At 30.2% G+C, this 22,882-nt stretch overlaps 5 protein-coding genes across 6 annotated transcripts; 1 reads left to right on the top strand and 4 right to left on the bottom strand.

Moving 5' to 3' along the window:
• Positions 1-887: 887 nt before the first annotated feature.
• Positions 888-12,641, top strand: LOC131842927 (zinc finger protein 83-like). Its single transcript, XM_059191501.1, has 11 exons — positions 888-1,009; positions 1,334-1,549; positions 2,161-2,470; positions 2,870-2,998; positions 3,716-3,859; positions 5,114-5,251; positions 5,667-5,970; positions 6,319-6,409; positions 7,372-7,448; positions 11,047-11,204; positions 11,517-12,641. The coding sequence occupies exons 2-11, from the start codon at positions 1,403-1,405 to the stop codon at positions 11,645-11,647; spliced, it is 1,629 nt and encodes a 542-aa protein (XP_059047484.1). The 5' UTR covers positions 888-1,009; positions 1,334-1,402; the 3' UTR covers positions 11,648-12,641.
• A 1,249-nt stretch (positions 12,642-13,890) lies between these two features.
• On the bottom strand, positions 13,891-14,565 carry LOC131842912 (nucleoside diphosphate kinase). The gene has a single exon (XM_059191484.1). The coding sequence runs from the start codon at positions 14,512-14,514 to the stop codon at positions 13,984-13,986; it is 531 nt and encodes a 176-aa protein (XP_059047467.1). The 5' UTR covers positions 14,515-14,565; the 3' UTR covers positions 13,891-13,983.
• Positions 14,566-15,961: 1,396 nt separating this feature from the next.
• LOC131842905 (DNA-3-methyladenine glycosylase 1-like) lies at positions 15,962-19,148 on the bottom strand. Of its 2 annotated transcripts, none has more exons than XM_059191478.1 (2): positions 19,000-19,148; positions 15,962-16,642 (listed from the first exon to the last, which is right to left on the bottom strand). In XM_059191478.1, the coding sequence occupies exon 2, from the start codon at positions 16,621-16,623 to the stop codon at positions 16,039-16,041; it is 585 nt and encodes a 194-aa protein (XP_059047461.1). In that variant the 5' UTR covers positions 16,624-16,642; positions 19,000-19,148; the 3' UTR covers positions 15,962-16,038. The 2 variants fall into 2 exon arrangements, with proteins under 2 accessions (XP_059047461.1, XP_059047460.1); XM_059191477.1 differs by lacking the exon at positions 19,000-19,148 and adding an exon at positions 16,738-17,048.
• LOC131842906 (DNA-3-methyladenine glycosylase-like) lies at positions 17,618-18,718 on the bottom strand. Its single transcript, XM_059191479.1, has one exon. The coding sequence runs from the start codon at positions 18,295-18,297 to the stop codon at positions 17,722-17,724; it is 576 nt and encodes a 191-aa protein (XP_059047462.1). The 5' UTR covers positions 18,298-18,718; the 3' UTR covers positions 17,618-17,721.
• Positions 19,149-20,133: 985 nt separating the features above from the next.
• On the bottom strand, positions 20,134-22,521 carry LOC131842904 (uncharacterized). Its single transcript, XM_059191475.1, has 4 exons — positions 22,369-22,521; positions 21,110-21,786; positions 20,297-20,504; positions 20,134-20,212 (listed from the first exon to the last, which is right to left on the bottom strand). Exons 1-3 carry the CDS (start codon positions 22,472-22,474, stop codon positions 20,487-20,489), a joined length of 801 nt encoding a protein of 266 aa, XP_059047458.1. The 5' UTR covers positions 22,475-22,521; the 3' UTR covers positions 20,134-20,212; positions 20,297-20,486.
• Between the last annotated feature and the right edge of the window lie 361 nt (positions 22,522-22,882).

The following is a 22,882-nucleotide window of genomic DNA, read 5'->3' as shown; positions in this document are numbered from 1 at the left end:
TTCGTCCATATCATCAATATGTCGATTGACTTTGAATACTAATGAAGTATCATCAGCAAACAGAACTATGTCAGCTATCTTTTCTACCATATAAGGAAGATCGTTTATGTAAACTAAAAATAAGAAAGGACCTAGAATAGAGCCCTGAGGAACACCCATTTTAATACTAGTTCCCTCAGACTTTACACCATTTATTTCAACAACTTGCATTCTATTATTTAGATAGGATTTCATCATGCATAGTGCTTCATATCTAATACCGTAATATTCTAATTTGAGTAAGAGTGTTTCATGATCAACGCAATCAAATGCTTTTGAGAGGTCACAGAATACAATGTCGTATATAGACAGCTAATGACGTGTCGTATAAAGACCGCTATTGACATGTATATAGGTAGCTATTGACATGTCGTATATAGGTAGCTGTAAACGTGTCGTATAAAGGCAGCAGACACAATATACATACACAGTAAACACCCAGATTGATACAAACAATCATACTCATGAATACAAATGTTTGTGCCGTATGAAGAATCGAACCCGCGACCATCCAAAATAAAGCGCTACCAGTGTGCTAAACCGCTAGACTAGATCATCGAGGTCATTATATTTACATGGAAATTTATTTTAGAAGGTTGTATTATCAGGCCCTCTATTTTCACTATGAGATATAGATTTTATACAGCTACTTAGTATAGTCGATTAAAAGATGCGGTTAGTAATATCACAGATAACATAATAGGTAATATTATAAAACGATAATATTTTAAGCCACGTTATTAATATTTTTATATCGGCAAAACGCCGATATTCCAAAGCGTAAAGATGTCAAGTAAAAAACAAGTGTACGGCCATTTTATTTTTTGAATATCGCCATTTCATTTCTGTCGTGAGATGGAAAATTGTAATGTTGTAATTGTAAAGTGAGATAGAAATAAAATACTTTGATCCATAAAAGCATTAATATTGTAGAAAAGCTCATTTATAACATAATTTAGATTGCATATAGGTAAGCTTCAATTAAAATAAGGATTAGATATTTAAAATACTCTTTCTAAATCTGTAAACTTGGCGTCTCTTCACTTGTCAGAGTGCAATGGCGTCCGTTTACTCGAAGCGCGTCTAAATATATTCCGTCATCCTTTTCTTACATATATCGACTATTCAGGAAACACCGTTTTCCTCGAACGATCTTTTTACGAATAGAGTAGACTGATAAGAAATATTCCCCGTTACCTTCACACTTTGTTTTGTAGTTTCTCTTTCGTGTGTGACACTAAATACGATTAGCCGCGCTTTTAGAAATGACAAATTGTTGTGGGTTATATTGCAGATATGCACATACAGTGTGTGAACAAAAAAGTGTAATGAAGTAGCCATATATTATAGTTGAGTGTTCAAGATGTTCACCACCAACGCCGTGCAAGCCGGCACGGTACCGACCCTTCAATACCAGGAACACCCAACACAGAAAGCACAAGGGAAGAATATTGAGACTGTACAGCAAAAAAATGCACAACAAACTCAACAAAATCAGCAACAACAACAGGTACCAAACCGTAATTATGATCAAAGTTATGTTAATTTAACAATATTTTGTTAGCTATATTTAAGTGCCAACTAAATTGGTTTGTTATTATTTTTTTGGACTGTATATTACATTGCTTTTTAAGGGCATTTAATAGTATAAACTTAGATTTTCTCTAAGTTTATGTTCAAAACAAATAAAACAAAGTAGTTAAAATTTTTGAGTTCTCTGCTTCATTGTTTTATCTCTCAGTTTAAATATCAAGCTAAATGATTTAAGCATAATCATACTAAATTCTAATTTTTTTTTGTTTCTATTGTAATCACTGAATAAATAGTAATTTCTTTGTTCTGTATGGTTTGAGATGGACTAAAGTTTGGGGCAGGTACATTTATGTTGGGAAATTAAAGTTTTAACAAAATACCAAAGTTATTTTTAGTTTCTAGATCACACTAGTAAGTAATACAAATGTAATTATTAGTATTTATATATTTTAAGTTTCATTAATTTAAATCAAAATATACAGTGGTGTAAAAATAATATATTTGTCAAAGAAACAATTTTGCTAGTGTGCGGCCATTGCAATATTTGTGTAGACAATACAGAGACATAATGATTTTATTTAATTACAGGAATTTCCTACATTTTGCTATACCACAAATGTAAACATGATTGGCAAGATTGGTACGGGTACAACCAGTGGTACTGGAGGGGTTGCGGGCAGTGTCAATATAGCTCAACTAACTACAAGTGATGACAAAACATGTTACATCGCACAACCATTCTCTTACAACTACGCCCTGGTGAACCAAATGCAAATAGCCCCAAATGGAATCCAAAACACAATCTCAAACATAAGTTTTAAATGTGATGTCTGTGGTCTCATGTTTGGCCACCTTAGTTTACTCAATTCCCACAAAAGGATACATATTCAAGATACAGGTAAATAGTAATTATTAATTAAAAAGAAAATTCATATGGGTATATAATTTTTCTCTTTACATAAAGTTGATGCCACTGTCTGTTTGCTTATATTTTTGATGAAATAATGCAGTTTTCAACAATAGATTGACATAAAGATTATAATGTAGAAGCCAATAAATTAAAATTAAAATTAATGCATCTAATAATCACGACTGGATACATTAATTTTTTTAGAGCAAACATCCAGTTTAGTTTTTTAACTAGGTATTTAGCACTAAATTTTTTGCTATTTTTATAATTTTACAAAATGTTACAAATGTCGTAAGTGTTGGTGTGATGTTCTTTTCTCTTTAGTTCTCTTAGTTTTGACACATATATATACTATTTTAAATCCCTTTATTTATATTTCTGTTCCAGATAGCAATATAACAGTAGTAACAACTGGTGTGAGTGCTAACAATGAAGTGACCATGCCTCCACATATACAAATACTCTCGTCCGACCCTAATGAACAACAGCAGCAGCACCATGTGCAGATTCAAGACAGTAATACACTTTTATTAGAAGACATAATATATACACCTTCTTTATAATTCAACTGAGGACTCAACAACCTTTGTGATCCAGCAGTATATCATAGCATACACCTTTATTTCAATAGTTGCAAGTTCAATTTGTCACATGATGCCAACATTTGTATTTATTAGTATGATTATTGGTATTGTTTTAGTTCTAAATATATTTATAATATACAGAGAAAACTGTATATATTATAAATATATTTTTAGAAAAAATATTTTTTTTATCAGTTGGGTTGTAACCATAACACAGCTCTGCTTAGCTTGGGACCAGATGGCTGTGTGAATTGTCCAGGGTTATTATTGTTATATATTACACAAATTAAATACCAATGAAAATTTTGTATTTTGTTTAAAAATCTACTTGCTGAAACAAAATAAATTTCGAATTTCTTTTAAAAGTATGATCTGACACAACAACAATAAGTAATTTTTTTCTCATTTTCTAAAACTAAAACTATTTCACTTCAGGTTATAATATTTTGTCCTTATTGTGAGACAATACTGTTATAAATTTTTTAGGTGTATTAGGTATATGATTGAAAGAATATTTTTAATAAATTAATATAATGTGGTATGATATCTAAGTTCACGACTTAGATATCATACCACCTAATGAATAAATATAACATGTAACTAAAGGTAACTAAGTGTTAACATAATGTATATTAATATTTTCTTCCAGCAAAACCAGTTATAATAGATAAAGTACAGAAATGCATTACTTGTGGAGGTCCCATTGCTAACAACCCTAAAAGGAAAGGCCCGAAACTTATAAGATGCGAGAATTGTATTGCTCAGGATACTGTAGAACAGAGAAATAACCAGAGTATGTATTATTTATTTCTTTAATAATACAATTATAAGTCATGTAAATTGTTCTGTTACAACTTTAGAAATATATTGCCTGTATATATATCTGTATATATATCAGTCATATTTAATAAAGAGTATTAGCATGTATTTTTATTAAAAACTAGTTCTGCCTACAGTTTCACCCATGTGAAATCTATACCTCAATTCAGTAGTTTGTTTGAAAGCGTAACAAACATCTATCCATATTGAGAAACTTTCGCGTTTATAATAATAGTAAAATTTGCTGTTACCCATGGCTTAATCCATATGGAATTTACATTTTTTTTTTGTTAAAATAAATAAAATTTCTAAAATAGAAGTAGATTAAGTTAATCCTTGTTACACTATATATGTGTTATACATTAGTAAAAAAATCCGTAAAATCTATCCAGCCGTTTCAGAGATTAGCAAGAACAAACAAACAGACATAAGTTTTTTAAAATTAATATTTTGATGTAAATGCCATATATTTATTAAGGAAAGGCTGTTAATTTGAAATTATAAATAAATACTTAAATTTTGTTTACTTGTATAGATATTCCTTTAAAAATCAGGCAGATTAGAAATAATAAATTTATCAATTAACACACATACAGTTTCATTCTAGACTAGCTGTTCCCGCGACTTCGTCCGCGTGGAATTTAAGTTTATTTTTCTAAAATAAAAGTAGGCTAAGTTACTCCTTATTAACATTAGCTACCTGCTAAAAAAAGTTCCATCAAAATCGGTCCAGCCATGTCAGAAGTTAGCCGGAACAAACTGACAGACAGAAAAATTCTAAAAAAAAAAAAAATTTGGTGTATGTACCGTATTTATAGTCATATGCATGTAGTAAAAAACGGTTGTTTCAATATTACAAACGGACACTAATTTTATTTATACTATACATATAAATAAAATTATATGTATTACGTAAAAAGGCATGCCAACTCAGTAATTTAAATCTCAGGGACTAAATTACAGCTGGGTAGCACTGTACCTGCTATATAGATTTGATGTATCATAATTATTTATTTTAGATGATTAGTTTTAAAGTTTTGCTACGAAGTTTGTACAACATATTTTACTCGGTTAATAGGTAAATTTATTACTTAATAATGTCTAATAAAGGCACAACATTATTTAAGAATCATATAGAGCTGTAAACATGGGTAATGTTAAGTCTCTGAGGTAAAAAGCAGATTTGATTTTAATTGGATTTGTTAATTGTTTGCTATCCATTTCACAGTGAATTCTACACAAGTTTTCGTTGCATCAGAAGACAACGTGAAGTTCGAAGTGAGCGGCGTCAGCAGTATCCAACCGGCAAGTGATCCCCTAGCAAATAACCAGACCACTCAACAATCGCAGCAGCAACAAAAACCTTGTAAGAATATAAAAAAAATCATTAGAATTATTGTGCATAAAATTCAATCAATAATTCTTAACAAAGTTTCGATACACCCTATTGATTGCAAAATTGACGAACAATTGTGAAAATATACGTATATTATTATACTACCGTTATCTGGTGTCTTGGGACGCGACCATGTTTGGTCAGCATAAAATGTGTAAGCGTAGCATGTGGGCTGGCCCACTTACACTCCTAACAGGAGTCATAGATTTTGTGACATCACAATTAAATTTTGGTATTAAAACACGTAATTTTAACTATTAATATGTAATTACCGATGACATGCCACACGTGGTACCCCCATGTGGTAAGAATTACTGCATTGGTGTAACATTATTTATGGATTCAAATATTGTAATATTATATTTCATTTTATGCTTTATTACAGTACCTGGTCACCATCCTGTAAAGAAACGGAACTTAGCCGCTGTAACAAAATGTCAAAACTGCAATGGCTCTGGAATTATTTTTGTTGGTGGAAATAAAAGTAAACTAAATCAATCAAATATGGACAAACCATTCCATTGTAACATATGCGGCGGTTCATTCTCTAGGTATTCTTCATTATGGTCACACAAGAAATTGCACTCTGGGGAGAAGAATTTTAAATGTGGTATATGTGGTATCGCGTTTGCTAAAGCTGTTTATTTGAAAAATCATTCCCGAATTCACACAGGAGAGAAGCCATATAGGTGAGTAGACAATAGACATGTACCTTAGCGGATGAAGGATCAATTGTTATAATATACCAGTATATTATAATCACATTGTTTAACTTGTGTCATCATTATGATCTTACTGTTAAAACTTTACAGTGTATATTACTGTAAAGTTTTAGCTGGAATATCACATAGTGTATAATTGAAAAAGCTATGTAAATTTGGGTGAATTGTAATGATAATTATTAAGATACATATGATACGATATACAAAAAAAAACAAATATTTTTTGGTGTTTGTTTGTAAATAGATGAGAAAGTGTAAAAAAACTTTCAGTTATAGAATAAATTATTATCAGAGACTATTTATTTATCCTTGCAGATGTAATACTTGCGGTATGCAATTTTCTCAATCGCCACATCTAAAGAACCACGAAAGAACGCATTCTGGAGAAAAACCATACGTTTGTGAGGTAATATACCTTAATACTCTATTATTGCATTAAGTACTAATTGGTTACTATGTAGGGAGAGTGATATAGAGACATATGCAAATCGACACCCTAAGGCCCCGTTTTTCTGCAATATAAAATATGCAAAGTGCTGTGTGTGTCAATATATAATTGCAAAAAAAAGTAATTTTTCACTCAACTTTCTACATTTGTTTAAAGTTGTGTCTATGATTTGAGTGTTCGTAGGACAAAAAATAACTATAAGGAATGTGTTACATTTCAAGACTGATACAGATTTAAATTATAATTTCATTCCTAAAATATACCTGATTATTGTTTGCATCAGCAATGGTAAATCATTTAATTGCAAATGGTTATCGTTTAATTAGTTTCTCTTTTTTTTTTTTCGTAGAGTTATTAAGGCATTGATTAATGTAGTTTTGTTGTGTCCAGTGTCCATTGGCTGAGGGGCCTAATGTCTGGTTAAATAGTACATTGTGAATGGTCAGACTTTAGTTTTCTTCATTGGCATTAAACCTGCAGTGAATTTTGAATAATATAAAAAGGTTATATATATAATTGTTTGATGCAGTATATTAACAGACATGGTAGTTGTATGTATATGTATAGCAAATAAAGTAACTATTTTAACCGCAATAAAAACTATATCTCATGCATATAAAAAGCCCTGTGATAGTTATACATTTGTTTTTAAATCCCATTTAAACTTGTTGTTTTATTTTTAACTCCTTATGTAAAAAGAGGGGTGTTATAAGTTTTATGTGTCTGTGTATATATATGTACCTGGTAACTCCTAAATGAATGGACCTATATTGATGCTGTTTTTTTTGTTTAAAACCAAATGAGATCGAAAGTATTGTTAGATACAATTTATTTGTCTTTTTATATTTGGGGATTACTTGAAATTTTAGTTTAGTTAGTTAACTTTTCTAATTTATTTATATACATTAAACATAACACAGGTCTGCGACAAAGGTTTTGCGAGACACGCAACATTGTGGAATCATCGGCGTATACATACGGGGGAGAAACCTTACAAGTAAGTGATAAGTATGCTCATATACAATATTAATTTGCATGGTACGGTTCAAAACACGAAGGATTCCGAACTAAAAAGGTAGTGGAATGTAAACTTTCTATTGTTGGCAATGACGAGAGGTATTAAATTGAGTTTATATCAAGCTCAATTTCATACCTCTCGTCACAGTTTTAAATTATTTATGAAGTTTAATAGAAATAGAAATAATCTTTATTCAAATAAACTCATTACAAGCACTTTTGAATAGTCATATTTTGATTCTACCACTCATTCGGAATGCAGATTCATCACAAGAAGAATGAGCAAGAAACTGGTGTGTTGCTCTTTTTAATAGATGTTTTTTTTATATAAATAATTACAGTGTAACAAGTAAGAGGCATGCGACAATCAACATAGAAATCGCTACGCACTCATTATTAGTGTAATCAGATAATATTGTCAGTGCTATGTATTTAAAATTTTTCTACAAAAACATTATTATCGTTAACGAATTCTTCAATTTTATAGTAAGCTTTTTTGCAAAGGAAGTGTTTTATTTGACATTTAAATCTTTTTTCTGGCAGATTTATAACAGACTCTGGTATTTTATTGTAAAACCTTACGCAATTGCCATAAAACGAATTACTAACTTTAGCCAAACGACATTTAGGTAAAATCAGTTTGTTATTGTTACGTAAGCTTTTATTAGTGCAATCACTAACTCTTTTGAAACTGTCTATATTCTTCCTGGCATACATGATATTTTCATAAATATATTGAGAAGCAACGGTGAGGATATTTGATTCCTTAAAGCACTCTCGCAAAGACTCCCTGGAACCCATGCTATAAATGGAGCGAATGGCCCTCTTTTGTAAAATAAATATTGTATTTATATCAGCTGCTTTGCCCCATAACAAAATACCATACGACATAATGCCATGGAAATAGCTAAAGTACACAAGTTTAGCCGTTGCCACGTCTGTTAATTGTCTAATTCTTCTTACCGCATAAGCGGCAGAACTAAGTCGACTCGCTAATTTAGTAATATGAGCACCCCATTGCAACTTGGAATCTAATGTGATACCTAGAAATACAGTATCATCCACAAAATTAATAGGTTTATTGTCCAACGTGATTTTTGAATCTACCGGCCTTACATTGGGGAGAGTAAATTTGATACATTTAGTTTTATTTGCATTTAGTAACATATTATTAGCCGTAAACCATTTTAAAACATAAGAAAGAGCACCGTTTACTTCGTCCAAATCATCAATATGTCGATTGACTTTGAATACTAATGAAGTATCATCAGCAAACAGAACTATGTCAGCTATCTTTTCTACCATATAAGGAAGATCATTTATGTAAACTAAAAATAAGAAAGGACCTAAAATAGAGCCCTGAGGAACACCCATTTTAATACTAGTTCCCTCAGACTTTACACCATTTATTTCAACAACTTGCATTCTATTATTTAGATAGGATTTCATCATGCTTTGTGCTTCATATCTAATACCGTAATGTTCAAGTTTGAGCAAAAGTGTTTCATGTTCAACGCAATCAAATGCTTTTGAAAGATCACAAAATATACCGACTGCATCCTGAGACCTCTCCCAAGAATCAAATATATATTTAATGAGAGCTACATCGGCATCAGTAGTTGATTTACCTGCCTTGAAACCAAATTGTCGACTGTGAAGCAGTTTATTTACTTTAAAGTTTTGCAGCATTTGATTGAGCATAATTTTTTCAAACACTTTACTCAATAGGTAAGATAGATATAGGCCTATAATTACCTACCACAGTTTTTTCTCCTGACTTAAAGAGTGGAGTTATTTTGCTATGTTTCATTAAATTGGGAAAAACACCATCAGAAATACATTTATTGAAAATAATTACTAAATATGGAGCAATAACATCTATAGCGGTGTTAATAACTTTAACAGACATGCCCCAATGGTCTACAGTATTTTTTAAATTTAATTGTTTAAATGTTTTAGTAATTGTAGCAATGTCAATAAATGTAAATTTAAATGTAACCGGACAAGAAACAACATTATCAATAAGGAATGATTTAGCTGTACTAGGAGAAGAGTCCAAAGAGGAAGTAATATCAGTTGGAATATTAGCGAAAAAATTTTCAAAAATATTGACAATTTCTTTTGTGGAGGTTACTAGTTTATCATTATAATTTAACGTAAAATTATATGGACTTTTAACTTTGCCAGTTTCTTTGTTAATAATATTCCACACTGTCCTTATCTTATCCTTGGACTCTTTAATTTTTTTATTTAGATAATTAGACTTTGCTTTATGTAATGTACATACCTTTTTAAAAGTTTTTGAGTATCTTTTTACATAATTTACGAATGTACTATCGAAACGGTATTTTTTTTTAGCATATAAATCAAATAATATATTTCTACTTTTAAGAATTCCCTTTGTAGCCCATTCTGAAAATTTTGTTTTGTTAATAATACTGATAGTTTTTTTGTTAAAAGCCTTATTATATTCGTTAGAAACAATATTGAAGAAATCTGTATAAAGTTTGTTAGGTTCATTAGATGGAAGATAAAAATCTAATTTACTACGCACTGATATTTTAAATTTATTTATCTTATAACTAGTCAAGTCTCTTTTTAATAAATTAATTTTCCCAATTTTGTTTAAGTGATTTGGAAAAATAACTATTTGACCACAGTGATCAGAAGTAAGTTTAATGAGGCGCCGTGATAATATTTTCATTATTTTGTATCGAAGGTTGTTTATTATTATTTTATCTAAATACTCACTGTTGCTAAATATGTTATCCAAGCAAGTAGCAGACGTGGCAGTGATACGAGTGGGTTCGTGGAAGACATTACTCAAGTCAAAGGATTGAAATAAACTCATTAATTTAGTTTTTGTGGTATTATATGATAAAATGTCAACATTGAAATCACCACACACTATAATTTTTTTGTTAATATTAAATACTCTTTTTAAAATATCCTCCATTACCTCTTCAAATAAGTTATAATCACTATTTGGAGGTCTATATACACATATAACTATATAATTGTCTAGTTCCACACAGGAAATTTCAATACAACATTCAACAGAAAGATTGCCAATATCACTACGTTCTTTTACTTTTATATTATTTTTCACCAATATCATGGAACCTCCTCTATTTACTATTTTTCTATTAAAGCAGCTGACAATATTATAATTGTTTAAGCTCAACATCATATTGCTCACTTTGAGCCAATGTTCAGTTAAACATAGAACATCTATATTATTTTTTTCTAAAAACAATTGAATAATTAATTCACAGCCGAGAAAACTTTGTATGTTCTGGTGAACAATTTTCAATTCTGATAGCTTTCCCTTTGTCTTTTTCAGCAGTTTAAATCTGCAGTCATATTTAAATTTTTGTAAATAAAAGAATTCTTACTAGAATCAATATTTATGTCAATATTTTCAGTATGTTGTCTAATATGGTCTGTATATACTCTCATAGATTCGATTACTTAATCCAGGGGTTTTCAATCATATTTGTTTTTCTTTGGCATATAAATTATAGTACTAGGTAATGAAACGTGTGCTGGAGTCTAAATATCATATTATAACTTCGTAGGTGTGAAACATGTGGGTCAGCGTTCAGTCAAGCGGCACATTTGAAGAACCACGCCAAGGTGCATTCCGGAGAGAAACCTTTCAAGTGCGATATATGTACAGCCGCATTTGCGGATCGATTTGCGCTCAAGCGACACAGAGGCATTCATGATAAATATGGTATACATAATTATAATTTGACTCATTTTTATTTAATATTTATAGATATGTAGTCAATATGTAAGTTTGCTGAAAACTACTTATCATTTTACATTTATACAAATTATCAAGGTGTTTATAGAATGTACTAAATTTATAAGTAAATTATTATTATTATGAATAACAAATTCCTACACTTTTTATTATATTTTTTGGAATCAGCTACATTGTAATGCTCATGATAGATACATTTAATTTATAAAACTTTAATCTATAAATAGCACAATAGTACTGAATAATCTGAACCGTTTTAAACTATTCGTTTTAATCCAGGTCAAACTACGCCGCTTCCCTCAAGAATACAGCAAAACCAACAAGAATTACAACAACCAAATCAACAAAGTAATGAACAACAAAACAGTCAAACGGCGGTAGAAGTCGAATCCCGTGATCAGAACCTTTGAGTCGAGAACTAACTTTGAATTTCTCAGAACCCACCCATAACGAAACTAATACTAGCTCTTGAATGGTACACTATTCTTATGACTTGAAGCTACTTGGGGATGAAATCCTAAGGGGGATAGAAGACATCGCCGCTATGACAAGGAATCGCTACTCGGAGCTTGATCACTGCACAGGCAGCAAATTTGACCAGCCACCAAGGTTCACTAGCCACAACCACACAGCTTTCCAGACACCTTATACACACACTTTGTATACTGAGCTGTTACTTATTCATGTAGTCAACTGATATAGAGGCTACGTGAATATTATAATCAGCAAATAATATAGTACCGATTTTTTTATTCATAAAAATAACCTTATATATTATCATTGTTTACAAATGTAACACTTGACTTTACAAATCTTTGGAATAATTAAAACATATCTCTTGTTTAATTCAATAGTATTGCTAATTACCATTATTTTAAAACTATGCTGCCTCAGAATACTGTAAGTTTTTTTTTTGTCTGTGCAATACAATTTTACTGTATGTCGATGGTGTACCATATGTACCTAAACACTCATGACATTTGTGTACATAATTATTAATATACATACAATAAAATGTACAAACAAAAATTATGTCGTGAGACCGAAGATAAAGAGAAAAAAGATTAGTCTGATGTAACAATTTTTCTGACAGTGTAAATATATTAGAACACTTTTTAAATTAGAAGCCTATGTGATTTAGTATTTTAGCATATCCACTGACCCTTAAATTAAGGTTTTGTTATTTATAACGGATGAGTTGACTTAACAATGTGTAAATAGCTAAGTTTAGAATGCATTTTATAAAATACTTTTTTTTTGTTACATTGTAGGCACAGCTCATCCGGCGGCCCATATATACATCATGTGATGTTAAATTAAGTTAGGATTGGAATTTATATTTACTAAATATATTATAGTAAAATTTGTCTAGAACGATAACCAGTTTTATTGCTATACATTATATTAGCTTATATGAATAAATTGCTTTTCGAACGTAAACTAAGTGGGAACTTGGACTTCCATTCAGTTCCAGATTCGTATTCGAAAAATCGAAACATTATTAATAGTTTTTCTAAAATTACATGATTTGATAAATCCATGCCACTGACTAAATTTGAGTAGGTAGTTTTTTTTGGCAAATCCATCTTATGTTTTCATCATTATTTATTTTATTATTTGTGGCAATTAAAGAAATTTCCATTATGTAAGAGATAAGAATGATTGTTTTTATTATACTAGTAAATCGCCTACTCTTTTAAATGGTCAATAACAACTTCAAAACATTAATATAATCCTTTACTTCACACACAACACAAATTGTAATAGAAAGGAAGTATAATAAAGTACAATAGTATAAAGTTACAAACATATAACTGAACAACATAATTATACCTACTCCTACTAGTTATTAATGTAGGTAGGTAACAAACTTAAAAACATAGGTTCTGAACTATTAATCTTATTGTTTGAATGAGTTATTACCAATCCTATTGAAAAAAAGTTTAAGTTGATCATGTTTAAAAAGTTTACTCAAATTCACATCAACTTGTGATATACATACAACTAGATAAGTACTGAATTATTTATTTTAGTGAGTATATATCAATATCAGTAGTAAAATAGTGCCCACTAAATTTGCATTAGAGAACATTTCGTATTCCTCTGTAACAATCTGTTGTCTTTATCATTGTTGAATCTTTACAGGTATAACTAGAATATACATTTAAATTTTAGTATAATATAGTAGTTTGCAGAACTTGCTGGTTTGCTTGTAAGCAATTCTATAATATCATAAGTTAAGTTTTTTTTATTACATATAAAAATAGTGACAGTAGTGTTGTCTGTGTCTATCTTACAAGTAGATTTTATTATTATATTGAAAACAAACTAAAAATTGGTGGAAACATTCCAGATAAAATGGACCAATTGTTAAGTCCACTTATTACTGAAAATAAAAAACAATATAAACTAAGTACACTATCCTTACAGTGTAACTTAATTTTAAAGATTAATTTGATTACATATTTTTGATAAATATGTAGCACCTGTATTGGTGCATAGCTGTATGATAAATATTCCACTTATTTCAATATCAAAGTACAATTAATTTACTAGTAATTTATTTGCGTTATATTACACTGGATATTAATAACTATGGTCCTCTAAAACCACAACTCCTCCATAAGAGCATTTTAAAATAAAAAAAACATCATAAAAATTAAATACATTTATTTTAAACTTAAATAAGTAGCAAATAAAAAATGGAAAGTCGTTAAACATATATTACTCAATTGTAATATTTTACTTATTCATATACCCATGGTTCAGCAGCCGGTGTCCAGCCCACTACCTCTTTGTCAGTGAACCATAGTGAAATTTCTTTGTTAGCAGATTCCACGCTATCTGAACCATGTATGATGTTGCGACCAACCTCTATACAGAGATCGCCACGAATAGTTCCGGGTTGAGAGTCAGCAGGGTTTGTAGCTCCGAGCATCTGACGTCCAGTCTTCACGACATTAAGTCCTTCCCAAACCATGGGTACAACAGGTCCTGAACTCATGTACTTCACGAGACCGGGGAAGAAAGGTTTCGAAGACAAGTCACTGTAATGATTCTTCAGAAGCTCATCAGACGGCCACGTGAATTTGAGAGCCACAAGTTTAAAGCCTTTCTTCTCAAATCGCTCGATAATGGTACCGACGAGTCCGCGTTGAACGCCGTCTGGTTTAACCATAATGAAAGTTCTTTCACGTGGTGCGGCCATTATGTAGTCTGTCAAGGATTGTATAATACGTGTGATGTGGACTATAAGAACGGACAAAGTGGCAATCATCAATGAATAAATGGCAGATAGAACGAAAAGGAAATCCGTTCAGAAGTAAAAATAGATTCCGGCAGTGTTGCCAGGATATATACAATCGATATGTACTAATACATTATAATGATTTAAATTTCTCACGTTCTATACGTGAGAAATTTAAATCATTACTATTAAACGTATTAATATTATTTGAGCTCACATTAATTTTTACATTACATACGTATTAACTTTGTGATTTTATTGTAAACAAGAAATATACAATCTCACATCTGCAATCTGCCTCAATTTATTTTTTCGCTACAGTCACTCTTGCGTCATTGGCATTATTATATTTAATTAATATCCACAATAAATATATTTATTTTCCTTTTTGTAGATTATGTAAATTTTATAAGGCATTGGTTTCTAACTACTAAATGTGTAAACATTCGATTTGCGACTCATAGACTAAAATACAAAAAACTTACCACAGATATTTTTTTTTTCCATATTCGTCCATCTCCTTTTCAGTGATGGAACAGGCAAAGATCCTTAGACCGTACAGCCTAGTCTACTTTTAAACTTCTTCACTTACCACAGATAATAATTAGTGTAGCTACATCCACATACAGAATATTTTTTTAACATAAAAATATTTACGTACAAACTTATATATTTTTATGTTACGATTTATATGAACCATTTGACAATTACAACTGTGAAATAGTATAAATATACATAAATTACTGTAAACATCGCGACTTCATCCGCGTAAAATAGTGATCTTGACCAAATAATGGGAAAATATTTAATGATGCAACCCAATAAAACCAAATAAAAAAATCATCACACTATCTTCAAAAATGACGAACTCTACTCTTTTTCTGTATTTATGTTTAATCAATAGACTAATAAATTAGTTTAAAGCTTCTAACTTTAAAAATGTGTACCAAATTTCATACAAATCGGTTCAGTAGATTTGGCGTGTAAGCGACACAGACAGACAGTTACTTTCACATTTATAATATTAGTAAGGATAAATGAATGATTTTTGTCTTTTTTTTAAACCTTAATAAAAAAAGAATGGTTTGCTGGTGCTTTATATAATTATACCGCGAAATTAGGCAACTCAATGTATGCCTTAGTTGAACCAACATTGTTCCCTAATAACATATCCTACTACAAATGCAGGGCGTTTCTAGTGACACAGTAAATACACATATAGGGGGGAAGGGGATTGTTAATAATGTGGACTCATGACCCCAATACTAGCAATGTACCATGTCAGGTGGACCTCCACGCGGTTCCCCCTGGAAACCATCGTGATAAATTCCTGATGAATTTGTCACAATGGGCTAACTGACCTGACCTCATGCTCATCTTATCATCCTCCACTGGTACCCCACCAGCGTAAACCGTTAGCGCAGGTGGGTGCACCATTCCATTATCATCCATAAAAAAAAATACACATATATCCCTAGGTATATTTATTATACATATTGTTATTTTTACAATTTAGTTTTATGTCTCAATTGCCTTATCCTTTCATACGGTATATCATCTGTTGTTAGTCTCGCGACATATACAGTCCAAAACATGATCATTCACTAAACCACATGCTTGCATGAATGCATAACAGATGGTTGAACCCACAAACTTAAATCCTCTTTTCTTTAATGCAATAGAAAGTGCTGAAGATATTGCATTGCTATTTGGTATGTCTTTAATATTACACCAATCATTTACTATAGGTTTGTTGTTCACAAAACTCCAAATGAATTTAGAGAAATTTTCAGAATTATTTTCCATTTCTGTATAACATTTAGCATTATTAATAATGGCTTCAATTTTACCTTTGTGTCTTACAATGCCCGTATTGCTTAATATTTTTTTTACATCAATGTGGTTTAATTTTGCTACTTTGTAAGGATTAAAATGATGGAACACTTTCCTATAATTTTCTCGTTTTTTCAGTATGGTTATCCAAGATAGTCCTGCCTGTTGTCCCTCTAAGCATAGCATTTCAAATAACCGTAGACTATCATATTCCGGTTTTCCCCATTCATCATCATGATAGGCGATGTAAATGGGATCTTTAGTTAACCATTGACATCTGATTACTTTAGATTCATTTTCGGACATCTTGATATCCCAGCTATATCTGTAATAAAAATAAAACAAGCACTGAGTACAATATTGTTCAGCGGCATATCAGCGCCCGTACAAAACTGTCTGATTATGTGGATTTGCTCTTACCTTAGTTGCTAACAATTCTCAATGTATCTATAATTATCTATACTTCACAGCTACAATTATGAACTGAAGAGCTTAGCAAATAACTAGAATCTCAAAAGCAGATGTAGTCGCTAATAACAGCTTGTAGTTTATATACCAGATAACTTTTTTGCCCTTTGGAGTAAATTAGGGCATACATTTCTTTTGCCAAAAGAACACATGACAATGGTTGATATTAATTGGAGTAAATTAGGAAATACATTTCTTTTGGCATAGTGGCATAACTTATTTCAATCTGTTTCAAATATGAATTGTCAATGAAATAGATTCAATTATGTTCCTTGCTATTAATGTACAACTTAAACTGTCAATAAAAGTATCAACATGATACAACAAAAATTAAATCAATTTGATTTGTTCTACATACACAATACACATACAGAAGATAAGAGAAAAATTTTATGAGTACCAAGCAACTAAGTATGTATATTATACTTAGAGACACCTATTTTCTTAATACATACCTAATATACAAAGAAAACACCCTGACGAATATAAACAATCATACTCATTAATACCAATGTTTGTACTATGTGGTGAGGTGTTCTTAACTGCTAGTCCACCAAGCCCGGCAAGGTAGTTAAAAAACTTTTTATAATGCAGAGAAATTAGGGTATGATATTGGAATGTAAATTATAACATATTCTGATCAAAGAGGATAAAAAAAAATGGAATGAACAGAGTGAGACTTTACCCATCTGTCTGTCTATTTGATTGCAAAATCATATTAATTAGAATAAATACAACCCATCTACTGTAGAAATATAAAATAGTACTTAGTAGATCAGTACTACCAAGTGTTAAAATGACTAACATTTTGAAGAAAATTGAAGAAAATTCATGAAGAAAATTTCAAAATTATAACAGGAGTATAAATTTCATTATAATTGTTTAAACAGTGTCAACAAATATAAACATACTTATAAAAGAATGTCAATATGTAAATCATATGTTGTTACGATAAAAGCAATCTACTGTATGATCATTTATCAAACCACAGGTTTGCATAAATGAATAACAGATAGTAGATCCGATGTACTTAAAACCCCTTTTCTTCAAAGCTTTAGCAAGAGCATGTGAGGCTTCAGTTTCAGTAGGAATATCTTTCATGTTATGCCAGTTGTTAACAATTTGTTTATGATCAACAAAACTCCAAATAAAATCTGAAAAGTTTTCCTTCTGCTTCTCCATTGCTATATAACATTTGGCATTATTCACTATAGCCTCAATTTTATTTCTATTTCTCAGTATACCGGTATCAGTTAACAATTTCTTGATATCATTACTAGTAAATTTTGCTATTTTGTATGGGTTAAAATTACAAAACGCTTTTCTGTAATTATGTCTTTTCTTTAAAATTGTAATCCATGACAGTCCAGCCTGTTGTCCTGACAAGCATAACATTTCAAATAGGTTGATGCTGTTATGTTCAGGTTTTGCCCATTCTTCATCATGATATTTTGTATAAAAAGCATTTTTGTTTGCCCATTCACATCTAGTCAATGTACTTTGTTCGGACATTTTTTTAAATGTCAGATAGGTATTAGGATTTTTCAGATCAGTTCTTAGTTTCAACAACAATTATTATTTATAACAGAGAAGATATGTTAATCAAGTGGTTAATCACTTTACCTAGTGTGTTATAACTATTAATGCAATGATATTTCCCTTTCATGTTCAGCCGCAAAGTAATAAACTATTAAATTTCTTTCATTTTTTATTACAAAGTAACAGTTTTTGACTGATAATTATCAATTTTGAAAATGATTCAATTGTATGCCAGACAATATGTTAGATACGAATTGAGAAAAACATCAATGTTAAGTTTCTACAATATTGACTACAGCAGGAAAATATACACTTGCGAGCCAAAACGACTAAATATAAGCAGCCTAAAAAAACCAATATATTCCGACATCAATATGAGTTGAACAACAATATTCATATATAAACATTGATGTTTTTCTTATATCTATTGTTATCGAAATTGACAGATAATACAAACGTTGCCATACTGTACAAGAGTAAACGATAATCTGAGTAAACAACCACCGGTTATTTGTTTCACAATTTGACAACCCCATATATTGGAAACTATACTAAATCAAAATGGAAATACTATATATAAATAACTTACATTAACACCCTACCGTTAAATATCATAGAAAATATAATAATAATAAAAAAATGTTTGTTTACTTTTTTATATATTTTAGTACTTACCGGTATTTTTAAAATTAAAACAACGACATTAACAGTAATATGTAATATTATGTTATCTGTGGTTATATTAAGATATCAATATATTTTGCCAAATAGCGAAATGCTATGTCTTTTATGATTCTATCTAAGATCTAGGAATATATATTTTTTTAAGAATTTACCAGTGTTGCCAAGTACCATATGTTACCCCTAATATCCAAATTTTTTAATTACGTAGATACTATATACTTTAACCATAATCGCATTATAAAATCATTGGTCCCTATGTATTAAAATATAAGAATACAATTTTTAAAGTAGTGTTCGTGCAAGTTAGTGTAGTTTTAAGACCCACCTCCGCAGTAGTTGTTATAACATTTAAAATCATATTATTTACAAACATATGGTATATATATTAACTTTTTTGTACGTTTACTTTCTCGTCTCATTCCTCTTCTTCTTCTTTTATTCTAAGATTTTCTATCTACATTTCAAATGTATATCAAAGGTGAGTAGAAAATCGGCTGACTTAATGTATTAGCCTAGCGAATTTGCTAGGTATAGATCACAAAAGCACTCGATTATTGCTTCTTATTTCAAATAGATTAAAATTTAATTTGCAATTTTGTACAAGTTGTTTGACAGGAAGATTTACGAACCGTAAAATTGGATATGTATCTTTCTCAATTAATACTAAAGGGGTAAAGCATGAATATCGGGCCCTGTGTTTCCAAGATGTACTTTACTGATATCTTAACTAAAATCTATACCTTGACGCCATCGAATGTGTTAACTATAAGGTCTAGAGTTAGATTAGAATTACTAACCCCTTAGAGACCACTCGTTATTACTTTCGAATCCAAATTCATAATTTTTCAAGGTAAACACTTGTGCGCAAAAATTTCATAATAATAGATATTTACAAAAGTACTATATAATAACGATATTAGTAATATCAGTTTAAATCCAGAATAATTGAAATTGTTTAATCATAAAGACTGGGTACATTAAGATTTAAATAACCAGTACAAACTAGCCACTTAGGTCCGCCGTAAATTTTTGCTAACTTCGATTGATGATTACATCGATGTGGTTTTATGTATCTTCTTGTTTCAGATCCACTTATCAAGTTTTTAGATAATTTTACATTTTTATCGCTCAGTGTCCCGTTTGATAGTAGTTGCAAAAGCGGAAGATATTCTGGTTGGGATAATTCTTTAGATATACGATTAATCTGTAATTTAAATATATTATGGTTATAGTCACATCATATTGTCGATGTATATTTCATTATTTTGGAATCTTCATATGTACGTACAGAATTCTAAACTGTTTTTAATTGAATTTGATGTATTTCAATTGATTCCAGGAAGGTGCAATGATAAATTCTTATTTATACATATCTAGTGCGAACTACATGCCGTTGCGGGGATTGCCAGAGCTACTTATTTCTTCGTTCCATTTAGGTACTACGTAAGTACTTTTAAGTAATAAGAAATCGTTCAAAATTATAAAAATGGATTGTCCTGAAAATGGGCCGGAAATGTAAAATTTTTATAATTACAAGAAATATTACAGGAGATAACCAATATACGGACGTGAATCGATAGTAATTTTGAACAGACAGTGGTCACAGAAAGCTTTATTTTTAAAATGCAAGAGTATAATACAAATAATGTGAAATCAACGCATGTGATTAATGAAATATGCAATATATTAAATAATGAACTCTGCCAAAAATACATCAAGTATTTTTGGCAGAATTCATCAACGATGGAAGAAATATATATTTTTAATAAATACATAGAAAATAATCATCACAATACAAAAATCCTACTCATGACTATTATAATCTGGATCGTACCCTCGTACGATTTGTTGCCGTAATTATCAGAAGTAAGGCAATATAACCGCTATAGGGCGAAAGCGTCAGACTGCTATATACTTTTTAGGTGTAATTAAAACAACCTTTATTTTTCCTATAATGAACTGAATTAACCACTGGTGACCACGGTGACTTGATAATTATATATATATATATATATAATATTGACATAAGGTTAATATTATTTCACCGAAAATAATATATCAAATTAATATAGATCTTTTGGTTTATAAATAAGTTTCTTACTACTGTTTTAAGTTGGCTATCTGTTAGTGGTGTTGTAATAGGCCCCAATAATAATACGCTGCTGTTTTTGTCAAGACTGTTAGGGTCCACAGACATAAGTTCGTCACTGCCATTATTTTTTATTTCGTCATTAACTATTAAAAATATGTATTCGTGAGACATTTTCTGTGTGGCTTCTGGCATATATTTGTACATAATATTACGAGCTAAAGGTTTACTTTTCTTACAGCACAATGTTTTTAACTGCGACACAAGAATGTCAAATAATAATTCCTTTTTGTCATCATCCAAACCCAAGTCTTCGGAGTTTGCATTCATTTGATAATTATTTAGGAGGTCACTTAATTTTTGAACAGCTCTGTAATTAGAATCGTCACTCTTGACATAGGGATCCACTTCCTTATTTTCTAATCTAAAAAAAGCCATGGGATCTTTGTCTGTTTTAGTTGTTGGTTTAAAGTTAAATTTATTGCTATTCTCATCAACATTTTCGTTAAAGGTATTGCGGTGACTTTGGGCCTTACTGTTTTTTAAAATGTTATCAAGTCCTGATTTGGAATCGAAAGTTATATTTACTATATCATCTAAATCATATTCAGATTTTGTAGGTTGGGTATTTAACAATTTTATAAGTTCTTCGTCCGATAATTTTGAAAGAAGATAAGTGACATCGTTGTCTGTAAAACAAAAAATATATATTTCATTCGTCTATTATTGATGCCTTGGTTCAATTCATGCATACATACAGAGAATTACATTTATGTAATTTGCTCTGGAAAATCAATATTAATTACCAACATATGTAATTGTTATCGAACAGTAATCATGTAAAATGTGATAAAAACATCCTTAAATTATAAGTATCCGAATTCCAATGAGTCCGAATCAGCCTGACTGAAACAATTGTTAAAATTGTTCTCGAGTCGAGATCAAGATGTTGCGAAGTATTTGAATGAGCCAATTGAATTTATCGGAATGTTAGGAATAGGATATACTTGGTAGTAATAGGAACTTGTAGCCCCATTTTTCCTCATTTTAAGCATTTTCTATTTGTGCTTAATCAGCGCAGGCGGGTGTAGAAATACCTACATTATATATTCATTATTAATATAAACCTGATAACTAACTGACTGTATTTTACCAATCTTAATCTTACGGCCTTGTTACATTCTATGAGCTTTTCGAGTCTTAGCATCATCATAAAAAAAGTCCGTGACTCCTAAAGTTCCCATGGATAAATAATGAAACTAAGTACATACCGACATTTTTTATTATTGAAACTTTAGGTAATTCTCTATCGTTCTGCATATAACTTCTGGAATTGATAAAGTTAGCTAAATCATTTTCCGGATCCATATTATCCATAAAATAAGAATGTTGATTTTTTAGCAAGGATATAGCTGTGACATTTTGTACCTAAAATGAAATTATTAGTAATATAAATCTTATTAAAACATTATTATGTGTTTTGTCCGCACTCCAATCTCGGAACCTCTAAAGGGATAGGTAGGACCGGCTTATTATAAATATGTCATGTAAATAAATAAATGATAAATCATTGGAAGATGTATTTTAAAAATTAATATTCATCTACACTAAATGCCCTCGTATCTACATTATAGAAAATTCGATAAGTACTTTATTCATATTTATTCATAAGTATATTTCATAATAACTTTACTACTTTGAATAGGATATTATGTGTTATAATTGTAGCTTAGGTATATACATAAAAAATAATTTGTTCAAATATAATTAAATAAACAGAAACAG

Source organism: Achroia grisella, unplaced genomic scaffold (assembly GCF_030625045.1).
Source record: "Achroia grisella isolate CSIRO2021 unplaced genomic scaffold, CSIRO_AGI_Agris_v1 utg2671, whole genome shotgun sequence".
Lineage (NCBI taxonomy): Eukaryota > Metazoa > Arthropoda > Insecta > Lepidoptera > Pyralidae > Achroia > Achroia grisella.
Note: the sequence above shows the minus strand (reverse complement) of the source record. Positions and strands in the feature narration are given on the sequence as shown.